The following is a 21,785-nucleotide window of genomic DNA, read 5'->3' as shown; positions in this document are numbered from 1 at the left end:
TGCGAAAATTTAGATTATCAGAGAGAAGAGCCCGCGAGCACGGTGACAGATTACGCGTGGCGCTCACAAGGTCTCCTTCTCTTTGCGCAGCGCTGACGGCCGCATGAAAAATTCGCTCTACGCCCAGGATGTGACGGGCTGCAAAAAAAATAAAAAAATAAAAAATGATTTCACGCCAATGAAGAAATATTTTTGATATGGGTTATCACAGAAAAGACGACACTGAGGCAAAGAATTAAACAGTTTGGCTGTGTGTGTGCAAACTTGGGTTGGACTCAGTGACGCAGCGAGTCCCGCAGTGGAGGCTGCACGAAGAGAAAACTGCAGCTGCATCGTTGAAAAAATGCAAACATTCCTCTGAAAATTGAACCAAGATTTTGGGTTTTATAAAGTGTATTTCAGCCGTTTTCGAACCAAGTCGAGACAAAATGGAAAATCCAAATTTAAAGTGAGTTTTGGCATTAATTGTGTGGGTGCATAATAATATTCCACGGTGCCGTTAGTCCATAATAAAGCCCAAACTTCATAAAGTCGTGTGGGATAATAACATCAGGTTCTTGGCGCTGCACACTGGGGATAAATACTTTGTCCGTCTGAAGTTCTTATTTTAAATTTCCAATTTACTATTCCTATATTTTTTGGGGGGGAAAAAAAGTTGGGAATTAAAATGATAAAATACGTTTTTAATGAGTTGTCCTCCTTATTCATGCTTTTGCCCAATGTTATGGTCTGAATATTTGTCGCTGTGTCACAAATAGCAGAAATATTATTCGTGGCGTTTTGAGCAAACCTCTGCAGCTTCTACTGTGAAACAAGTGTCTCCATTTAAATGTGTTTTTTTTTTCATACTTATTTTGTCAAGGTCAAATCAAAGAGATGATGGAATATGAATTTTCTCAGTCTAGCGCCTCTTTCCCAGTCACACACTCGAATTGTTTGGATCTTCAATGAGATGGTGACATATAAAAATAATTCATTGCCATTTTACTACGCGTCCTGCAGTCGCTGAAAGATGTTTTTCCCTGTCAGGGAACACATCGTTTGGTCTTTTTAAACATTAAAATCTTTTTTAAAAATTGGGCATTTAAATCACAGTGGGTTTTTTGTTTTGTTTTTAATGATTGTCGCGCTTAAATAGTTTGGCCCGCTTCGTAAAACAGATGCAACCATTAATTCGGCGGAAAATAAATACAACACAACAACAACAACAACAGAGAAACAATATGATCCCGCACAAACGATCTTTTTCAAACTCCTTAACCCGGCCGACGAACATCTGCGTCATTTCTGTCTCCTTGCGCGCTTCTATTCAAGCAACGAGGAAGAGCGAAGGGGCTAAATGTTTTTTAAGGGGTCCCGGGTTTCAATCTGGGGGGGCAGCGGGCCTTCCCATTAGCCTGTGACCGGGTCGAGGGTATCAATCCTCCGCATGCAAATGTCTCCCTCGTCCCCAAACATATCAAATGCGATTTATTCAAAGGAAATTCACCAATCAAGCCGCCCTAATAAAACGCCGAGCACTCAATCTTGTTGCCGGGGGGACGGGTCCCTCCGGCGCGGGGTCACCGCGCTTCCAGGGTTCACCTGGAGTGCACGGGCCGACATATGTAATTCAAAGCTATTCTGCCTTTTGTGCGCAGAGTCAAGATCGCTATTATAAGGCTGGCATCGCGCTCCGAGTGAACAGATGACGGAGACGTGTTCGGCGCGTAAACTTTTGACCCCAATTTCTCCTCCTGCTCATCTGCAGCTATCAGGCCCCCCAGAAACCCCCCTAGAAACCCCTCTCCGCCGCCCCCCACTCCTCCCACCCCTAAAGATATCTGCCCACTCTTTTTCAAAACCAGGAGGACCAAATCTTTTCTTTATAAGGGGGGAAAAAAACATAAGAGGAAAAAGCGTTTTTTTTTTAACTGCGAGCATCGCATCTCAGCGATCACACTGGAAAAAAAATGGTTTGGTAATTAAAGAAGATGCCAACAGCAGCAGCAGCATCTGAGGGCGGCTGCAGTGATGATGTTTCCATCAAGAGAGAGACAAAAAAAAAAAAAGACAAATCTGATCAGCTCCCACTCAGGACTGATACACGGCTGCAAGAAATGCAAATCAGCCACTGAAGTTATTGAGCAGCAACATCCGAGCAGCCGAAAGTCACTGTTGGAGGCGACGTTGGTTGGCTAAAATTGCTTGCCTGCCTGCCCCCCCCCCCCCCACACACACACACAGCTGTGTCTCGGTGGTGCACTGCTGTCACATTCGAACCGTCCCGGTAACCACATTCATTTATACGCATTTACGCTCATAGGTAACGCCGCGCAAATGTGTGTAATTAGCGTGTGTGTGCGTGTGTGTGTGTGTGTGTGTGTGTGTGTGTGTGTGTGTGTGTGTGTGTGTGTGTGTGTGTGTGTGTGTGTGTGTGCGGTGTGCGCGTGGCGGTGGGCTGACAGTGAACTTGGCCTAAAGCGGGCTCTGCTGGTGGCTCGGGGAGGATGCAGATTTATCTTGGCTCCGTGTCTGACCTCCGCGTGAACCTTGGGCGCCTCTCTGCTCGCTCTTCCTCGTGCCGGCTGCGCGCCTGCACATGGGGCCCCGGCGAGAAATCGTCCTTGTCTTGACTTATTGGGCCCCCCTCCCAAAAAAAGAGCAGCCCGCATCGGCGGCTTCTCTCCATGTTTCCTGTCCAGTCTGTGGTTTGTTTGTTTTTTTTAAGTTGAGCTGAAACTACGTCTGAGACAGAGAGCTGGCTGTGATGCGCACAAAGTTGGGAAACGTCACCTAAGTTAGGGTTAGTTTCTGATTAATTTCATAAAAATTGATCCGAGATCAAATCAATCAAAAACTACGTGATTATTGGCCTCTAAAAAAGACCGGAATTTCACTTTTTTTAGATGCCAAAACTGTATTATTATTATTATTATTTTTAAAAGCTCATCGTCAACGAGCAGGCACATATTCTCCAAACTCTCCGCTAATAATTAAAAAGAAATGTTGTAATAAAGCTCTGAATAAAAGCTCAGAACAGAGCTGGATGGTTCCCAGCACTGATTCAGAGGTTTGGAGCCAATAAACGAATCTCATCATTTCACTGGAACGGCCGGAGGGCCAGTAAAAGCCTTCAGAGTCCAGGCAAGTCCAGGAAGAAAGGGCAGAAAAAATCTGAACAAAATCTCCAAGGCTAAATTGGGATGTGCTCTGTTACCGTTACAGACGTTACTTATGTTTTTTTTGTTTTTTTTTCCGTTATCATATGCATCTAGATATGAGGCAGGTGCACGACAGTCGCAGGGCTGCGGGAGGAGGAAATGAACCGAGTCGACTGAAGATTTGGCCGCAAAATTTGGAATTTCTTTCCTTTTCTTCTTCTTCGGTTCTAACTGAGTGTTTCTCGGACATGCTCGGTGGTCAGTTTTCCTCTCGGCCAAGAGGTCAGCAACAAGCGAGAGTGACTGGAGGAGGAAGGTCTGAACTTTTCAACCCCACACACACACACACACACACACACACACACACACACACTGCTGCAGACACAAAACGGAATTCGTGCTCGGACGTCTCCCCGCTGCCGCTGGTGTTTGTTCCCGGCTCGTGTTTACCTGACAAACTGTTTACAGCCTCGCTGCATGTGGAGGAGAAGCAGCATTAGGGAGAGAAAAAGAGAGAGGAAAAAACCAACAACCCTAACAACCTCCAGCAAAGCCTCGCATCAGCAACCTGAGCTCCAATCAAACGCATCAGCTACATTTACTTTATCCAGGAAATCACACTTCAAACACACACACACACACACACACACACACACACACACACAGAGCAAACTTTCTGCCTCGCGGCCTGTGATTTCCTCCAGTGCAAAAAATAGAAAAAAGAAAAAGAAAAGGCGACGTTTGTGTGTGGGCGGAAATGGACACGGAGATAATTATCCGACATGTAAAAACGGATTATGACTTTACACCACAGATGGAGGGAAACAAGTTACACGGGGAAGGAAGCAATTAGAGCGGCCATGAGCTCGGACCCAACCCTGCATGCATGGGCAACATCTGCCGGCACCAGAATCCAGCGCTGCACAACTGACAAATTAGTCTAATGGACTAATAAGGACGGATCGAGGCCGGCAGCGAGCACAATAATAAGACTGTTGAACCCTGACTGACTGGCTGGCTGCATGACTGGCTGGCGGGAACTCACCCAGAGACGAGGCTCCTCATCCCGGCCAATGCAAAGCGTCCGGTCTCGGTCCGCGGCGGCGGTCAAGTAACTCGACTCGACTCGAGGCTACAAAAGGGGGCGAGAGTCAGTCGCCGCCGCCGCCTCGCCGCCACTGCGATTATATGTTATGTGCAATATACTGTCAACTCCCCCGAAACCATAAAACTTACTTTAATGGCCAACCACGTGACCGTTTATGGCCAGTCAGCCTATCTGGCCGCGCGGCGGATGATTTTTACGATCTAATTCATAGACAGACAGACAGACACACACACACACACACGCCCGGGCGTGCACACACATACACACCCTCCTCGTTCATTTAGCGGCCAAATGTCAGCGAGCCAGAATCGGTGCTAACAAAGTTAACAAGCTTGCAAAAGTCGAGCGGTTTCTGTGCGAAAAAAAGTTAAGGTGGGGAGGGGCGTGGGGGGCCAGGCCCGTGACCGAGGACCCCCTCCCTCCGCAAATAAAGAAATAAAGTCCCACTTCCACGGCGAGGTGAGCGAACGCACAAAGAAAAGAACCTGTTGAATTTAGTCAGAATCGACCTGCGAAAATTTTGTCTTTAAAATAAATAAATAAATAAACACTTCTCACTTTTGAGCAACAGAAAAGATGCAAAAATGTTTTGTTTTTGTTGTTTGTCTATGTGTTTTTTTCCCCACCCACAAAAACCTTCACATGCTTCTCGTTTCCGTTCCAGTAGAAAGTTTATTATAATGGAAATGGTCATATTCATCATAATAATAATAATTATTACTGTTATTATAGTATATTCTTGACGTCCAGTCTTTGGAAAAAACAACATTAACAGAGAAACAAACAAAGAAAACTAAAACTAACAACGGAAGGAGTTCAGGACACTTTGGAACCTTCCACACACAAAATCAAGCAGAGAACAAAACATCACATGTTGGTTTTTCACATAATTTGGGTTTTTTTCTGTTGTTGTTGCTTTGTTTTTGTTTTGTTTTTTTACAAAAATGAACAAATAAAAAAACAACAGCTTTCCCAACAACAGCAACAATAGCAGAATCAACAGAGGAGGTACAAGGCGGAACCGAGTCGGTTCCTTTTTACGCACACAAAAAAAGCGCACAAAGCTTTTGACGCACTCGGCCGGCTCGATTTTTGGAAGCAATTTCGTTGTTCTTTTTTTTTTCCTTAAACTTAGCACAACACAGTCAACAAATAAATTACACACATTTAGAGCACATACATAGGAAAGGAAGGCTGTACACACAGACGGCTGGGCAGCCCTCCGCTTCATCCACACTGGGTGCATTTCCGGTGGTTCAAGATCTGACGTTTGTTTGTTTTGTTTGTTGTTGTTGTTTTTTTTTGTTTCAACTTGACTTGAATAATTGACTTTTACAGTTCTTTTGTCGAAGAGTTACTTTTTCCTCTACATCTACATACGGGACTGTACACTTTACGAGCACAAACAAAATCACAGTGTGGGTACAAAAAGATGTACAAAATAATAACATTAGAATTAAAATGAGGGGAGATGTTGGTGACTGTACAGTGGGCCCTGCTGGACACACACACACACACACACACACACACACACACACACACACACACACACACACCGTTCACAGACTCTCAGGACAGGGGGAGTAGCTGAGGAGACAGGCTCGGTTCGTGACTGTGAACCTGGACCTGGACTAGGACCAGGACCAGGACCAGGTCCAGAACCAGGACCAGGATTAGGGCCTGAATCCCCCCCCTCCCGTCGCCGACATGTTCATGCTCTTCAGCTTGTTGTCCTTCTTCCACTTCATCCTGCGGTTCTGGAACCAGATCTTGATCTGTCTCTCGGAGAGGCACAGGGTGTGCGCGATCTCGATCCGCCGCCGGCGGGTCAGGTAGCGGTTGAAGTGGAACTCCTTCTCCAGCTCCAGGGTCTGGTAGCGAGTATACGCCGTCCGGGCTCTCTTCCCGTCCGGCCCGGACAGATCTGGACCGGCAGGAGGGGAAAGGAAACACAAAACGCACTGAATCACGTCCCCAGTGATTTTTATTTTCAACACTTTCTAAATGAAAATATCATATTTTTTTCTATGGCTTGCGTCGAGATTGCTGTGGCTGAAAAGTTGGAACTAGCAGGAGGTTTTACACAATAACGAGACAGGCACATTCATGTAAAATGTTTGCAAGAATACCATTTAAAATATAATATATATATAATATTAATAATTAGCACACAGAGAAAACAAACATTTTAAGAAACGGGAAATCACAATTTAAACACGCGTTTCAAATAGAGTGTTCGTGTTGAAGCCTCCACCTGGTCTACACTGACTGAAGCCGAACAGGTGAGAAGTACATCTGACGCCATATGTTCCTCTGTAAGAGGAACTATATTCTGGTGCGTAAACTGAGCTCGATCTTTTTGTTAAATAAATAAATCTGTTTCAGCATAACAAATAAGGGGGGCATCCCCCCCAAAAAAAATGTTCACATCTCCTGATATCCTCTGCTCCTCACCTCCACAAGACTCTTTAAAACTGAGACTTTACCGTGATTGATGTGCAGTTTCCTCATCCACGGGTAGATCTGCGGCTGTGCCGAGTCGCCGCTATTTTGCGGGGTCGTCGGTGCGCTTCCCGCGGGCTTCTCGTCCTCCATGGGCGAAGCTTTGGACACACAGTCCCGGCCATGCATCAGCGCGCCGGCGCCGCCACCGGATCCCGAGCAGGAGCTGCTGCTGACAGAGTTCTTGAGGGCGCGGTGCTGGTGGGCCGGGGTCTCCGGGGCCGGGGACGCGCTGGCCACGGAGGAGCAGGGCAGCGGCTCAGGTGGGGGCGACAGGGAGCCGGCGGTGGTCTGGCCGTACCTGAGCGGCTCCACCGAGGGCGCTGCGGTCGAGTGGCTCGGCGAGTAGCCGCTCGACCGCTCGCCGGCCACAAAGTGTCCCGCGCCTGCCCGTCCCACCGTCAGGTCCACGCCGTTGTAGCCGCCGTAGCCGCCGTACCTGCCGGTGGCAGCGGCGGCGGCGGCGTGCACGGCGGCCGAGTCCCTGTACTGCTCGTCGGCCGCGCCGTGATCCCCATAATTATGCAACTGGAAGTCCGCGCCGTTGGGATAGCGACCGCAGAATGAGTTCACAAAATAGGAGCTCATTTGTTGACAGTTTCCTTCCTCCGGGTTTTTTGCGCGTCGGAAGCGCCGCAACTGTAAGTTGCAGGTTTTCGGCGGTGGTTTTTTTTGCGGGTAAAAACGTGAGGGGAAGGGAGGGGGGGGTGTAAAAAGGCGCGTGAGCTTTTGATTTGTGTCGCGTGTTGCCTTAGCGCGTCCTATAGCAGCCGTGCACCAATTTATGATGAATTATGGAAATGAGTGTGGGGGAGACGTGGACTTGATTCTCTCTTACGTAGGCGCCCAAATAAGGGGGGGGTACGGCGGAGGATCACGTGCTTTTGTTGACCAGTCGTAAATCCTGCCTGGTGACCTCCAGAGGTAAACTCTCTGCCGCGCGCGCACACACGTTGACGGAGGTGCGCCGCCATGCGCCCGTGGCCGGTAAGCAGCCGCTCGTTCGGCTCTCCCTTGCTTTTTTTTGGTTGTCGCGGTGCGCCATCCTCTGGCCCAGTAGGGGTACTGCAACGTCCTCGCGCCTCTGAGAGACGGGGTCAGCCAGGGGTTAACGAGCATTGCGGCAAAAACAAGCAACGGGCTCCTGAACAAAAAAAAGGGGGCAGAAGCGGCCCGCTGAGAATCACAATCTCCATGTAGATTGTGGAAAATAATTCCATCGTGACATCTCGAGTGAATAATAATAATAGAACATAAGTCCATTTAAAAATAATAATAATGATTTAAAAAAAAAAATAAAAAAAAAAACAGGGCTGTGGGATTATTATTTTTCGATCAAATGTTTTTCTTCTAATCACAAAAATACAAGAGAACACAGAGGGGTGAAACTATTATCTGGAGAAATGTAGGGGGGGAAAAAAACATTCAAGCAGCGCTTTCCGGGGTAATGTGACAGAGGTCGCCATTAAAATCCTGATATCACATCAAAAACACAATGACTAAAAATGCGCTCAATACGAGCACAATACACACACGCAAAACAAACGGTTTGTTGTTACGCAAAAAAAATATTGCTTTTAGCCGATACTCAATACCGTATAAATTCGTGCGTTAGGTTTTTAATATCGCGTGGAGACAAGCGATCCAGCGGTATACGAGATTTGATTTAACAAAAAAAAAACTGCAGTAAACACTAAATGTTGATTTTTTTTTTTATTTTTTTTTATTTTTTTCAAGAGCAATCTGCAGTTTAAATAAAACGAAATGGGTTAAACATGAGTTTGTAAAAGATACGAACGAAAACGATGGAAACGATAGGTTGTTGAAGCGACGATAATGCTGTTTAGGGTTGTTATTTGTGTATTTTGCTGCCCCAGTGTGAACATGGTTTCTCATGGTTGCTATTTATAAGTAGAGACGAGGCGTCATATGCATCTGTTGCCATATAGGCTGGTAGGAATATTGCAATATAGACCTGTATGCAATAGCTCCTTTTGAATTGCATGGACAATCAAATTGGACACACACACACAAGTCGGTCAGTCAAATAAGTCATAACCTGGTTGCTGCTCTGAAAGGAAGTGAACTGCGATATTTTTTGTGTGATCGCTTATCGACTGGTGGAAATTCACTGCAGATTATTTCACCCTCGTGCCGCCCAATAGAAAGCTCTCGTTCCTCTCGGAGCCTCAGAAGCTGCTGAGACACTCTGTCTCCCCCACCCCCCGTTTGGAATTTTTACAGCACTTTCGTTCCTTTGAGGGTCGACGTGTCCTCTCCGATTCCTCCCCCAGAGCAACAACCTCTGCTTCCACAGCCGACACGAGACCAACAAATCGTGTGTTTCTGACACAAAAAGCACCGCGGCTCAGAATCCTTATCAGCCCAGGTATGTGCGCCCTTTTACGGAGGGAAGATACCCACGAGGCAGGAAACAGTGTGTGTGTGTGTGTGTGTGTGTGTGTGTGTGTGTGTGTGTGTGTGATCGCGGACATGCTCCAACAGCTGATTTATGGCTGGCCAATGGCGACAAAGTTCCCACGAAAACTATTTCCGCGGCCCGTGCAGAGCGGAGGACACACCCAGGAAGCTCCAGCAGCGCCGGGGTCAAACTTACCAGCACGTCCGCCCACTACCAGCGTTCCTCAGCCCCCCCCCCCCCCCCCCCCCAACTACACGCAACAAAAATATTTTTGGCCACTCAGGCAGCACTTTTATGGCAAATATACATCCGGGATGGAACTGGACAAGAAATAGCAGCAGATATTACGTTGTGGCTATTGTACTGTTTGCGATTTTTATTTTGCAGCAACAGTAATCAGGATGTGCGCTGTGCACAGTGCAGCTGTGACATTTGTGTCGATTATATTTACAGGAAAACTATACACACATGTGACTGTGTTTGTTGTGTCTCTGTTATACAGGTTAAAAATCATGTTGTTGATTTAATAATCTTTTAATCGTCGTCACACCGGCTGAATCCGGATTTTTCGGCTCGGCAAGAGCGCATAACAACCCCGGCGCCACACAGCCAGCAGTCTACACAACACGGACACGCGGCAGAGTGGAAACACTGATGGGAAATATTTGACTTTTGAAAGTAAACATTATCTGTCGTCATTGAAGGCGCACGCACGCACACACACACACACACACACACACACACACACACACACACACACACACACACACACACACTTGTAGACCACGTAAAGCTGTAACCCTCCAAACCACCAGAGTCTCCACAGGAGGGCGTCAAAGAGCTCATGTTTTGGCTGCCATTCATCATCCTGGTAGGGTCTAGGCCCCCCCTCCTCTCCATCTCCCATACCATACCAAACCACACACACACACACAAACACACAAACCAACAACAACATTTAAATCAACAAGCTGAACCATAAAGGTCCACAACAGAACCATTATGAGTTACATTAAATGCATGAGTATGCATTAAACATCAAACAACCAGAAGTGAGAACTGATTGTATGATTGTAGACCAACACTATCATCAACCACCGAATCAAACTAAACCGCAACAACTGTGGTTTTTAACACAACATGTGTATATTTAAAAAAAAAATGAAAAGACATCAACCAGCAGTGTGTTTCGCGCATGAAATCTGCATATTGATGGACGATGCTGTAGTGTTACAGTGTTGTGCAGCTGTCCTACCTTGACAGGGTCCGTAAACAGGCGAGGTGATGAGGAGGTGGAGGAGGCTGCAGGTGCAGTCTGGTGGAGGTGGGATGGCGCGCGGACATCCAGGATAGAACCTGCAGGGCTTCTCGGCCGCGGCTGTTTGCCATCATCTCGGCCGAAACGCGCCCCCAGAAGGCGATCCGGTGGTGGCTAGTTGTAATCCGGGTGTGGAGTCCCTAGTCCGGGCGGGGAGGAGGCGGCGGAGGAGGAGGAGCGGGCAGGCAGGCAGGCAGGCAGGCGGAGCAGCTGCTGGGAGCCGGAGACCGTTAGCTGGAGGGGGCTGCTCTGTCCCGCTTATTGGAAATCATACATACATATAGACGTATATAGGGGGGGAAAAGTTCATGTTCGCTGTTGCCCCGTCACGTGACTGGCCGCGACCAATCGGGTGCGCGGAGCAGGTCGTAAAAGTTGCGCGGCCACGTTGTAAATTTTCATAAACAACGGCGGATTTATGGCTCTGGCGCTGGGGGGAGCGCGAGAGGAACGGGGAGGGGGAGACACGGGGTGGGGGGGGATTTGGGGGGAGCTGGTCAGGCGCCATTTTAGAGAGAGAGAGAGAGGGGGGGGGGGGTAACCTGCCCCATCTTGCGGCTCAGATTCCCCCAACCTCTGAGAGCCGCCCCCTCTCGTCCTGATGACGTCACTGGGATGGCAGAAAATGAATTCAAACAAATATATGTGTATACATGTGTGTGCATACACACGTACAGGTGGATGTGTAAGACTTGGTGAGGAGTTTATTGACATTTTGAAAAATATAAATTAATCTGCGTCTGAAATGTCCCCATTAGACATATTAACGTTTGACTTAAATGGAATTAAGATCTATTGATTAAATATACTTAAGATCTTTTATTTTGTTATAGATTGAAGTATAGGCAGCAGATGTTACTGCAGTATTATGGGAATCCATATCTAAAAGGTACGTGCCAATATTATGTGCAAACATCCATCCAGACATCACCCGCGTGAACAGTTTAGCAGCAATTTTGGTGAATTTGCAATAATATGTTGTTAGATATTTATAGACCAATAGTAAAATAAGCAAAAAGATATCAGCTGTATGTTTTTAAGGAACTGCTTAATTGTTTAGGTTTTAGGTGAATATGATGATAACAGCTATACCAAAACAATATTACCAATTTTTATTTCAAGTGCATTTAATACAGTTTAGGTAAACTCAGCCTATTGCAATGCAGTCATTAAAATTAAATAAATTATATACATTTGTGTGTGTGTGTGTGTGTGTGTGTGTGTGTGTGTGTGTGTGTGTGTGTGTGTGTGTGTGTGTGTGTGTTTCATTTTACACGTTGCTTTGTGCGCTTTAATTTTAATGCCGTTCTTGAAAGACTGTGCACACCACCAGGAGTCTCGAGTATTTTTCAGCAGGTACAGCAGGAGAACCGGAGGCTCTTCCCTGTCCTCCCGTTTCAAGCTGAGGCTGCAGATCTCGGCGTGAGCCCCGGAGTGTGTCGAGGACCCTCGACCCTGCTGCCGGTCAGCCAGTCACTCAAGACTCCTCCACTCCGCAGCTCCAGGACCCGAACGAGCTGGAAGAGACACCATCTGCTGAAATGGCAAATAAAAATAAAATATATATGAAATACATTTTTCAGCATGGATACACAATTACAACAGTATGTTCAAATGAAAAAAGTGCACTTATAGGAGTAAGAAGGGAGAAATAATTCTGAACTCAATAGCACAACAATGTAAGTAGTCTTTCCCTGTGTGTGTGCGTAAAATACGCGTGATGGGTATTTATTCAGCGAACGGGATAATTGCACACACATCCTCAGTTCCCACAATAAATCAGCACCGGGTAAAAGAAAAAAAAGAATATTTTACGTCTGTGCAGTTAATTTAATTGGTCCTGCTTGGACGTTTGCCTCCGTCTTCCTTCGACGCTCCGCGCGTTTCCAATTAAAAAGCCGGTCGCTGCGCGCATCAAGGGAGCCCGACTTGATTCGATTACAGCGCAGAGATCCGTCTCCTTTGAACATGGAAAGAACAACAAAAAAAAAGGCAATGTTCCAAAAAGGCTTGTCTTCTAAATCTTATTGGTCTTCTCCGCGTAAAAAAGACGACGCCGGTGCGTATTGATCCTGCAACGTGCACAAACAAGTTGCAGGAGTAGAACACCAGCGGCCGTGCACATCAGCAGAGCCAATTAGAAGGGCCCTGCAGAATGCAGAGGGGTGGGGTGGTGGGACTGAAGGTGAGGTGAGGGGGGACTGATTTACACAACAGGTCGCTCCTTTTTTTTTCTTTTTTTTTTTACAACCACAAAGGAGAGAAGAGGCTGGAGAGTAATTGGAGAAACCGCTCAGCGGCAAGGTCTCTGCGCGCCGAGCACACAGCAGCGGCGGCCAAATGAATTTACGGCTGCAAAACTCATTAGTTGCGCAATAAAAAGTTTTACGATTTCTTCCCATGCAACACCACCGGCTTTGGTGCAATTAATTGAACCGCTGCCGGGGCCGAAAATCAGTGACGTGGGGGCCTTAAAAATAATGCCCAAAATACATCGACGCGTACCTGATGGTTCCATCCATCCATCCAGGGCTCCTCCATGTGGTGTATGGCCGGTCGGGGGGTGCAAGGCTCGGGGTGGCGGGGTGGCGGCAGCCCTCGGTGGTGGTGGTGGTGGTGGTGGTGGTGGTATCGCCCGGGCTTGGCAGCGGAGCTTCCAGCCAGTGGGCGCCACTCCCCGGGCGAGCGGCCGCCTCTGGGCCGCCCAAAAAAATGCAGCTGTAAGCGGGGCGACGGCAGCAGCTGTCCTGCCCGAGCCGCGGTGCCCCTCACCGGGTCCAGTCGCAGGAGGGGCTGCGGTCCGTTCGGAGGGAGAAGGAACCAGCCGCGGCGTTCACGTCATAATAAGAGTGCACCTTTTTTTTCCTCTCTTTTTTTGGGGGCCTTCTGATTTGTTGGGCCAGAATCCTGAGTGTCGTTTTTACGAGTGTGTGTGATATATGACAGCAATACACTGGAGATTTACACCAGAGCCCATTTTACTCTGGACCAAAGAGCTCATCCATGTGACCCCGGGCCGGCCGCTCTCAGCCAATCAGGGGCCAGAGAGGAGGTCCCACGATGGCGCAGAACCACGGGGTGAAATCAACACACACAGAGACACACAGACACACACACACACAGACGCACAGACACACACACACACACCTCGAGTGATCAGAAGATTACAGGAGTAATTTAAGGTCATGTGGTATCACTTCCTCTGCTGCACTTTCATCTGGGTGATTTATTCAGAAATCACACGTGTGTTTATGGAGTATTTTCAACCTACTTAAGCATGATTATCACAATTTTAAAATGACTCGATCACACACTGACGTAAAGGAAACGACGTTTGCGGAGTGCTGCCGTTAAAAAGATGAATAAGAATAACGAGAAGACAAAATATATAAGAAGGGAATTGAGGAATAGGCCCACTGAACACAGTTAAGTCGTCGAAAGAAGAAAAAAAAAAGTGTGTATGTAATATAATAATGCATATACATATACAAACGCACATAAGAACCTGATTCTACAAGTGTTTATTTTATTTTCAAAATGCAATACGCAAAATAGAGCAAAAATATTGAATAAATCGGGTTTTATGAAAGACTTATTTACTTTTTTATTCTCGACGTTCTATGCTGAAATAATCATATAATTATGATATGATGTATTTTGTTCACCTCTAACCATTGTGAGTAAAGTTCCTGTTTTAACATATAAAAAAAGCACGAAAGCGGATTATGTTTTGTGTTCACTTTATTCTTTGATGTTTTTTTTTTTTTTATTAGCGGCTTCCTCACAGGTTTGTGTGGCCGTGATAATAAACATACACGTTCATAAATATAACGAGGGAAATGCCACGTGTCATCTTTGTCTTAAACCTGCTATCAAACGAGTAAACTACTACTTTTAAGCGCGTTACCTTGCGCGTGTGCGCGCGCGCCAATGTGAAGTCATAAAAGTACACCAGGAGTGTGTGGAACAGATTTGCCACTAAGCTTGTAAAAGAAAAGAAGGTGTGAAATAATTTCACCGGACTCTTAAAACGTGGCCCAGTTTCCTGACACATGCAGGTTCATTGGAGGCACGTTGGCTTGTTGTGGAAGAGCGTCGCCACCAGCTGGTGACTTACGGGGACTGCAGGGTGAGATGGGGTGTGGAGGGGCGTGTGTTGTGTTTCTGTTCGGTTTTGTTGGTTTTTTTTAGATTCAGATCATCAAGACATCAGAGGGATGGGGCGAGGAGGAGTGGGGTGAATTGGTGCGGTGGTTTCCCTTTGGTGACGTCACGGGACGCCTCCAAACAAACGGACGTGTCCGGGCGAAACGCTTGCAGAACGCTGAGAGGAGCCTGCAACAATGTTTGGGCTCTCTGCTGCGAGCTTTATGACTCGGGCAGCAGGAGCAGAGGGCGGAAGGTTCCCAGGTACAGACAAAGGACCTCTGCCCCTCCACCACAACCACCACCCCCGCCGACACCCCCACTAAAATGACCGTGATGTCCTGCGCGTCCCCGCCGCCGGCGAGCTCAACCAAACAGAGTTGATCATTTCCGCTGGGCCTTTTGTCCAGGGCCGCGCTGTGTCACACAGAGAGGACAAAAACAAATGGGTGCCATTCTGGAAACGGCCTAATTGTGTCTGGACGGCCATAAAGCCATTAAAGGTGGAATGCCAGACAGTGCAACAGAGCTCGCGGCTTTTATGGCACCGTGTCTCTGGCCGAGTCTTTGAAGTGCGGCTCCATCTGCGGGGCCCTGAACGCGTCACAACAGCGCGCCGGGCGGAGAGAGCAAAGTCCGGCTTTGCTTCTAAACCACAATAATCTTGTCTGCTCTGCTCGCAGGCTGCGGTGAGTGAGGGAGTGACTGAGGGAGTGACTGGTTGACCTGGTGTTTGTGGCCGAGCAGCAGCAGCAGCAGCAGCAGCAGCAGCAGCAGCAGCTCGGCGACCAGCTGACTTTGCATTTACGAATAGTTTCTCCAACATGCGGCGACTTGAACCAGCCTCACACATTCAGAAGTCAATTATTTAAAACATTCCTGTTTTGTTTTTTGTTTTTTACAAAAATATATATGCAAACATTTAGACATTAGGTTGATTAAAAAAAAAAAAAAAAAAAAAAAACACTAAAAAAAAACAACGTATACCTATCACAATTTTTGTTGTTTATTAAAAAATAATTTCCAGTCATTAGTTTGGAGTTTTGCGCGGCTTTGCCGTATTTGCAAATGCACGCACATTGCGGCGGCTGCATCATTTTTGGGGATCCAGCTGCAGGAGAGCTCGACGTCCCTTTTTTGTTTTGTGTCCTGTCGGCTCGCTGCGCTTTGCACCCCATAAAAAGTTACGGTGGTAATTGTCTTTTATGACTGTATACAGCTAACAACATCCTTTGCCAAGACCCTGCACCATCAGTGCAGAAAAACACACACAAACCTGTTGTGTGTGTGTGTGCGTGTGTGTGTGTGTGTGTGTGTGTTTTCAAATCCCTTCAAATAATAAAATGAGTGTTGCGGAAATCAGTAAATGTATTTTGCGAAAATATGCGTTATATATTTATTTACTTATTTTATTTACTGTATTCTAAATAGATATATCTATTTATAGTTTTTTTTTTTGTCTTGTTCTTTGCATTTTTGTAATTTGGCGTGAAATAAATTACAGGTGAATTCAAAGCGAGTCTGGTGCGAAAACAAAAATAACGGTGTGACCTGCGTGCATTCGCAGATATAATTTGTTTTATTTAATAAATAAAGTACAAATTACATTTGTGAACCAAATGTCAGACGGTCTGCAGACCGCGAGGTATTCAATAAGTAGCCTACAGTGTTCAGAATTAATACGCTCTCGCTAACAAACACACACGCGCGCGCACAGGATGTACTTTCCCAAAGGTTTCTCCCTGAAATCCAGAGTTCAGCGTCTGAAGCCAAAAGCCTCCTCGGCAAGTTGCTCCGCCTGGTTATTGTAGGTAGTTGAGGGACTTTTTTTTTTAGGTAGTTAGCGGGTCACAGCCTCAGGAACACCGGGCTCGGTTCTGTCCCGCGTCAGCCCCGTGCACCGACACATACACTCCACTCGGGTCGCCATGTTTCTACTCTTCTCAACGCTCTAAGATCCCAAACTCACGGCCGTCAGTCGCACTTCTAAGCAGAAAACATCAGGGAGGGTTAACGGCCCTAAACAACAAACAACAACAACAATAGTAACAACAACAAGAAGAAGAAGAACAACAGCAACAAAATGGACAACAAATATAGCTACAGACGGCTAGAAACATCCACACAAACAAGCACAGCGGGCTGGGGAACTAACATAGGCTACACGGAACGAGGTAAAATATTGGTTGGAACAAGAAAACGATATTTTCTTAAGTAAAAAAAATAATAATAATAAGATTTGAGGAATAAAAGCACAAGGGCGTTTTGAATTAGAATTGTGCAATATAGATGTACAGGCCCAGCATGCGTCTCTTTATGCTTCTTTACACCACAATAATGAGCCCGCGGCGGCGGCTCCTCTGTATGCAGAACAACACGACGCTGCAGTGGGAAAATAAAGGAAACCACAGCATGGTCCAGTTGGGAGAGTGACGGAACCTCTACGTACGGTTCCACCTGCCGGCCGGCGGCCGTCAGTCGTCCTTGGGCGCGCCGTCCTTGTTGAACTTCTTCATCTTCATCCTGCGGTTCTGGAACCAGATCTTCACCTGCCTCTCGGTGAGGTTGAGCTGGCGCGCCACCTCGTACCTGCGGTCGCGGGTCAGGTAGGTGTTGAAGAGGAACTCCTTCTCCAGCTCCAGGATCTGGTGCTTGGTGTAGGGGCAGCGCTTCTTCCGGGTGGCGCTGGCGTGGAGCCAGTTGGACACCGGGTTGTCTGCACACACACAGAGGTTCGTGTGTGTGTGTGTGTGTGTGTGTGTGCGTGTGTTTGTTTTAATACTTCAATTAAAAAAATGTCATATTACAAAATAACCAAAATTGACCCGCGGACACGAACATGCTGCACCTTCTAGTTTTACTCTCAATCTATTTTGTATTTTTATCTCTTCATGTGTTTGTATTTTTCACTTAGTGCCCTTGTCTTTCCTGTTGTGTGTCTGTTGTGTTGGTGAGACCAAAGACAATTTTCCAACTCACAAATAAAGATGTATTCTAATTTATTCTAAACAGAAACATGCACAATTCAGATTGCGGCTAAACAAAAAAAATGACTGCTGGCCGCAATAAAAAAACATGCAGACGCTGGTTTTACAGCCGAGTCCTGCAGCAGCAGCAGCAGCAGCTCGTTCACAAGAGCATCTGCTCACGCTTTCCACAATCACCCCTGTGTGTCCTCGAGGCTTTATGCGGTTGTGTATATAAATAGAAGGTTGTCTATTGTGCCGCGTTGTGTTGTGCAGCCACTCACTTGGATCCAGGCCCGGTTTCTCCTCCGTCTCCCCGCTCGCGTCCCCACCATGGCCGACCAGAGGCTCCTTGTCCAGGGCTGCTACCGCCGCCGCTGCCGCTGCCGCTGCCGCCGTGGCCACGGTGCCGTTGGCGTAGTCCGAGAGCAGCAGTGCCGTGTGGGGGCCCGGCAGCGCGCCGTCCGAGCGCGTCCCCGGAGCCTCGGGCTTGACTCCGTAGTGATGGGGGCTCGCCACCCCGGCCACGGGCTCCAGCAGCCACGACTGGTAGCGGCCGTCCGAGTCCGCCGCCACCGGGCCCTGCGGGTGTCCGTAGTGGTGGTGATGAGGGTGGTGGTGGGGATGGGGGTAGACCGAGGGGACGGTGCCCGGGAACTGGGCCGGGACGTGGCTCCACGATGGCCCGAAGGCGGTCGGCTTGGAGGGGAAGCCGTAGCCGTGGCCGAGGTCGCCGTGCTCGCCGAGGGAGGCGGGCTGTCTGCCGTGCTGCAGTGCCGGCGCCGAGGCGGGGTACCTCGGCCCGGAGAGCTCCTCGCCGCTCTCGGGCAGGATTAGGGAATCCACGTAGTAGCTTGTCAGGGTTCCAGATGTCGACATGGCGGGCTGGGTTTGTGTGTGTTTACATGTACACAACAACACACGGCAAGGCAGTCGAGGGAGACATGCAAAAGTAGAAAAAAAAAGAAAACGAAAAAAAAAAAGAACGAAAAAAGAAGAAGGAAAGGAAAGGAAAAAACACTCACACACACGCACACTCGCACACACACGTACACAACGTGCACCGCACACACGCGAGCCACGCACACATATACACACGCAGTAAACCGAGGCTCACAAAATAACAATGTGGAGAAATCAAGTAGCAACTTGGCCCCGCACAAAACTACAGTGGGCCAGTAATGGGGAGTCAGGCTGCCGCGCTATTGGGCAGCGCGCACACGTGATCACGCGGGCTGAACAATAAAGGATAAATCAATCCGTGCGCTCATTAAATACTCAGCCGCGCTCCAATAACAAGATCTGGCTTTAAAAAAAAAGCTGGAAAAAAAATCTCAAATCTGGTATCTTGGATTGTCGGGAAATAAGTGAATTAAGAAAAGGGAAAAAAAGAAAAGAAACAACAATTCACAGAATGTTGCGTCTTGCTGCTGCTGCTGCTCAGACGACATAGTCAGTTTTTGGAAACCTGGTTTTACGAGGTACTTTATAGGACACATAAGCGCCCTACTGCTGCTGACCAATCACATTCTAACCGCCACTATATTCAAGAAAGTGTTCAGCCAGAACTGGACCTCAACGGGACTTTAATGCACTTAAAAAACAATTTGTTACATTTAAAAATATATATATATATATATTTTTTACTGTATTATTTTTGCCTGCATTTGTCTGACCGGAGGAAATAACTTCCCCAGTGTGCGCGCGGTTTCCCCGTTTAATCTGACAGATTTTCAAAATTCATTACTTAATGATTTTTAAGAAGTGTCACACTTAAAGGTTTTCCTTTTTAAATTTTAGGATTTAGGATATTTCTATTACATATAGTGTATATGTATATTTGTTCCAACGTGTTTTTAAAGTCAGCATTTGCGCTTATTTCACATGAACATAAACGTTGAACTCCGAAAATACGTTCTGTAATTTGTTCGGGGTAATGTTTTGCGGATGTGTCGCTAAATTGTAGCAAAGGACATGTTAAAAACTGTAAAACATTGCGGCCGAGTGGTCGCAACTGCAAACAAAAGTAAAAAAAAAAAAAAAAAAAAAAAAATACGAGCCTTTGTTTTAAATTGAATCACTTCACCGCTGCAACGATTAGAATTCCTTCCTAATGACTTTTGAATTTACAGCCACAAGTGTTTACAGTTTGAATTGTAGTAAAGATCAAATAAAGCGCGTCTGCATCACGGATTATCCAATAATATTTATCCAATTCCCAAAATGCCATTTAAAAAATGGAAATAATGGGCCTGACGAGGTAGTTATGAAAAGCCCCGAGAGACAATTTCGCGTGCGAGAGTATCGAGATGAAACGGAATAAAATCCAGACAATTGGCCAAATGAAGTTTGCCTCGGCGCAATTTGGTTTTTGCCTGGGAGAGCGAAATGAGATTTATTTTTACATGTCGTCTAAATATTCCCAGTGCAGCGACTCTCCCCGTTCTCCCCCCGCCTGCCTCGCCGTTTACCCGGGTCCTATTTGCGCCGCAGTTATCACTCGTGTATGTTGCCATCATCACCGCCATCAACAAATGAGCTCTAATGTGTCTTAACTCAGTGTTGCCTTACACTCAAACCGCGCTATTAATATGCGTGATGGCTATAGCTGCTGCTGCTGCGTCGCCTCGTGCAGAATTAAAGGTCGTGAAACACAAAACATTTAGGGTAAAAATATACAAAACTAAAAAATGTTAAAAATGTTATTATATGAAAATAGAATCTGTACGACTGATAAGAAAACATCCATCCAGTTATTAATTGACTAGAATTCTTTTTCTTTTTTTTTAAGTGCAACGTTATTTATTTTTTAAAATATATAAACCGTGTGTATTCGTGCAAAAAAAAAAAATGATAATAAGTAGTAATTCACCGGTGCATGTCAAGACTGAAAATTTGAGTTGAGTAAAGTCTGAATTGATAAAAAAAAAACAAAAAAAAAAACACGCACACAACATGAAGTCCAAGCCGGATGTGCGGCTGCAAACAATGACGCCACAAAGCAACATCCCCGTTGTTCTCACAAATTGGAATGTTGCACATTCATTCATTGCAAGCAGAGCTTGGCCAACAACACACACACACACACACACACACACACACACACACACACACACACACACACACACACACACACACAATACAACACTCTGCTGCTGCTGTTGTTGTTGTTTAGAAGAAGTGAAAGAGACGTTGAACGCTCCTTGTTTAGTTCCAAACCATAACCTCACTGGTACCGCAATTATTTGGCCAGGAGACATCAAACAAGCCGGGTGGAAGGCGGGTGGGGGTGGCTGAGGAGAACACAGCATCTGTGCGCCTATTTGCGCACTAAAAGTATAGAGAAGGAGAAAAAAGGGGGGACAAACACCTTCAGAGCAGGAAAGGACGACACCCTGCCAACGGCTCTCAGGCTGTAAACCTAAATCAGGGTGCGCCCCCACCCCCCAGCCCCCTTCCCACCCACCGCACTTTACCGCAGGGGCTATTCACTTCTTTTGCCTGCGCAGATAACAGCCTGTCTGGCGGATCTAAATATCGCCATAAAGCTCTTCCCCTCCTTTTGTCCGCAGCGCTGTTGAGCGCAGCAAGCGGAAGCATCCGGTCCCAGTGGCCGCGGAGGTCGCTGTTGGCCCGGTCACCTTCCACTTCCCCTCCCACTCCCCACTCCCACTGCAGTGGTCGTAACCGAGGCCTTGTCTGCTGCTGCTGCTGCATGGCGGCGCGCCTGCGTCACTGTACCGCGCAGCAGCGTGGATTTAACTGTGAATCCCGCATCCACTTTACGCACGGTGCTCGCTGCGCTTTGATCACGACGACTCAACTCGCTGTTAGTTTTTTTTAAGACGCGGACGGAGACCGTACACACACACACACACACAATGCAGCGCCACGCTCGAGAACATGCACGCGCGTGTACGCACACAAGCCATCCAGCCCCTCCCCGACCCACAAACGTTCCCATAACACCCCTCCAGCGCGTCCACGTCTAGACCCCACCACCACCACCACCTCCACCCACCCCAGCATGTTCACCCAACCTAAACCTTGCTTCATTTTCCTTGCGCGGCTCCGACGTGTGTAACTGGGGCAATGAAGACAGTCTCATGTTGCAGAGTTATAGAAAATGGACCCCCAACAACATGAAACTACCTAAACCACTCGACAGTCCAAAATCCAG

General features: G+C 47.1%; 2 protein-coding genes and 1 long non-coding RNA gene across 4 annotated transcripts; all 3 read right to left on the bottom strand.

The window, feature by feature from the left end:
* Positions 1 to 5,601: 5,601 nt before the first annotated feature.
* Positions 5,602 to 10,936, bottom strand: hoxa5a (homeobox A5a). 2 transcript variants are annotated; one of them, XM_076044423.1, is made up of 3 exons: positions 10,431 to 10,936; positions 6,738 to 7,897; positions 5,602 to 6,175 (listed from the first exon to the last, which is right to left on the bottom strand). In XM_076044423.1, exons 2-3 carry the CDS (start codon positions 7,339 to 7,341, stop codon positions 5,925 to 5,927), a joined length of 855 nt encoding a protein of 284 aa, XP_075900538.1. In that variant the 5' UTR covers positions 7,342 to 7,897; positions 10,431 to 10,936; the 3' UTR covers positions 5,602 to 5,924. The 2 variants fall into 2 exon arrangements, with proteins under 2 accessions (XP_075900538.1, XP_075900539.1); XM_076044424.1 differs by lacking the exon at positions 10,431 to 10,936 and having other exon boundaries at positions 6,738 to 7,979.
* Positions 10,937 to 11,700: 764 nt separating this feature from the next.
* LOC142900031 (uncharacterized) lies at positions 11,701 to 13,425 on the bottom strand. Its single transcript, XR_012928851.1, has 2 exons — positions 12,999 to 13,425; positions 11,701 to 12,029 (listed from the first exon to the last, which is right to left on the bottom strand). It is a non-coding gene; the product is annotated as an uncharacterized LOC142900031 (long non-coding RNA).
* A 2,770-nt stretch (positions 13,426 to 16,195) lies between these two features.
* On the bottom strand, positions 16,196 to 20,220 carry hoxa9a (homeobox A9a). The gene is made up of 2 exons (XM_076044426.1): positions 17,890 to 20,220; positions 16,196 to 17,355 (listed from the first exon to the last, which is right to left on the bottom strand). Exons 1-2 carry the CDS (start codon positions 18,482 to 18,484, stop codon positions 17,114 to 17,116), a joined length of 837 nt encoding a protein of 278 aa, XP_075900541.1. The 5' UTR covers positions 18,485 to 20,220; the 3' UTR covers positions 16,196 to 17,113.
* Between the last annotated feature and the right edge of the window lie 1,565 nt (positions 20,221 to 21,785).

Source organism: Nelusetta ayraudi, unplaced genomic scaffold (genome assembly GCF_046127955.1).
Source record: "Nelusetta ayraudi isolate G7.1 ecotype Tasmania unplaced genomic scaffold, CSIRO-AGI_Nayr_v1 ptg000079l, whole genome shotgun sequence".
Lineage (NCBI taxonomy): Eukaryota > Metazoa > Chordata > Actinopteri > Tetraodontiformes > Monacanthidae > Nelusetta > Nelusetta ayraudi.
The sequence above is the reverse complement of the archived record's forward strand: the minus strand, read 5'-3'. Positions and strand labels throughout refer to the sequence as shown.

Excerpts from the sequence above, each read along its gene's own strand:
- hoxa5a (XM_076044423.1), bottom strand. The coding sequence starts at position 7,341 with ATGAGCTCCTATTTTGTGAACTCATTCTGCGGTCGCTATCCCAACGGC. Across the intron at positions 6,176-6,737 it reads GAAACTGCACATCAATCACG|ATCTGTCCGGGCCGGACGGG; the intron begins GTAAAGTCTCAG and ends CTGCCGGTCCAG.
- hoxa9a (XM_076044426.1), bottom strand. The coding sequence starts at position 18,484 with ATGTCGACATCTGGAACCCTGACAAGCTACTACGTGGATTCCCTAATC. Across the intron at positions 17,356-17,889 it reads GAAACCGGGCCTGGATCCAA|ACAACCCGGTGTCCAACTGG; the intron begins GTGAGTGGCTGC and ends GTGTGTGTGCAG.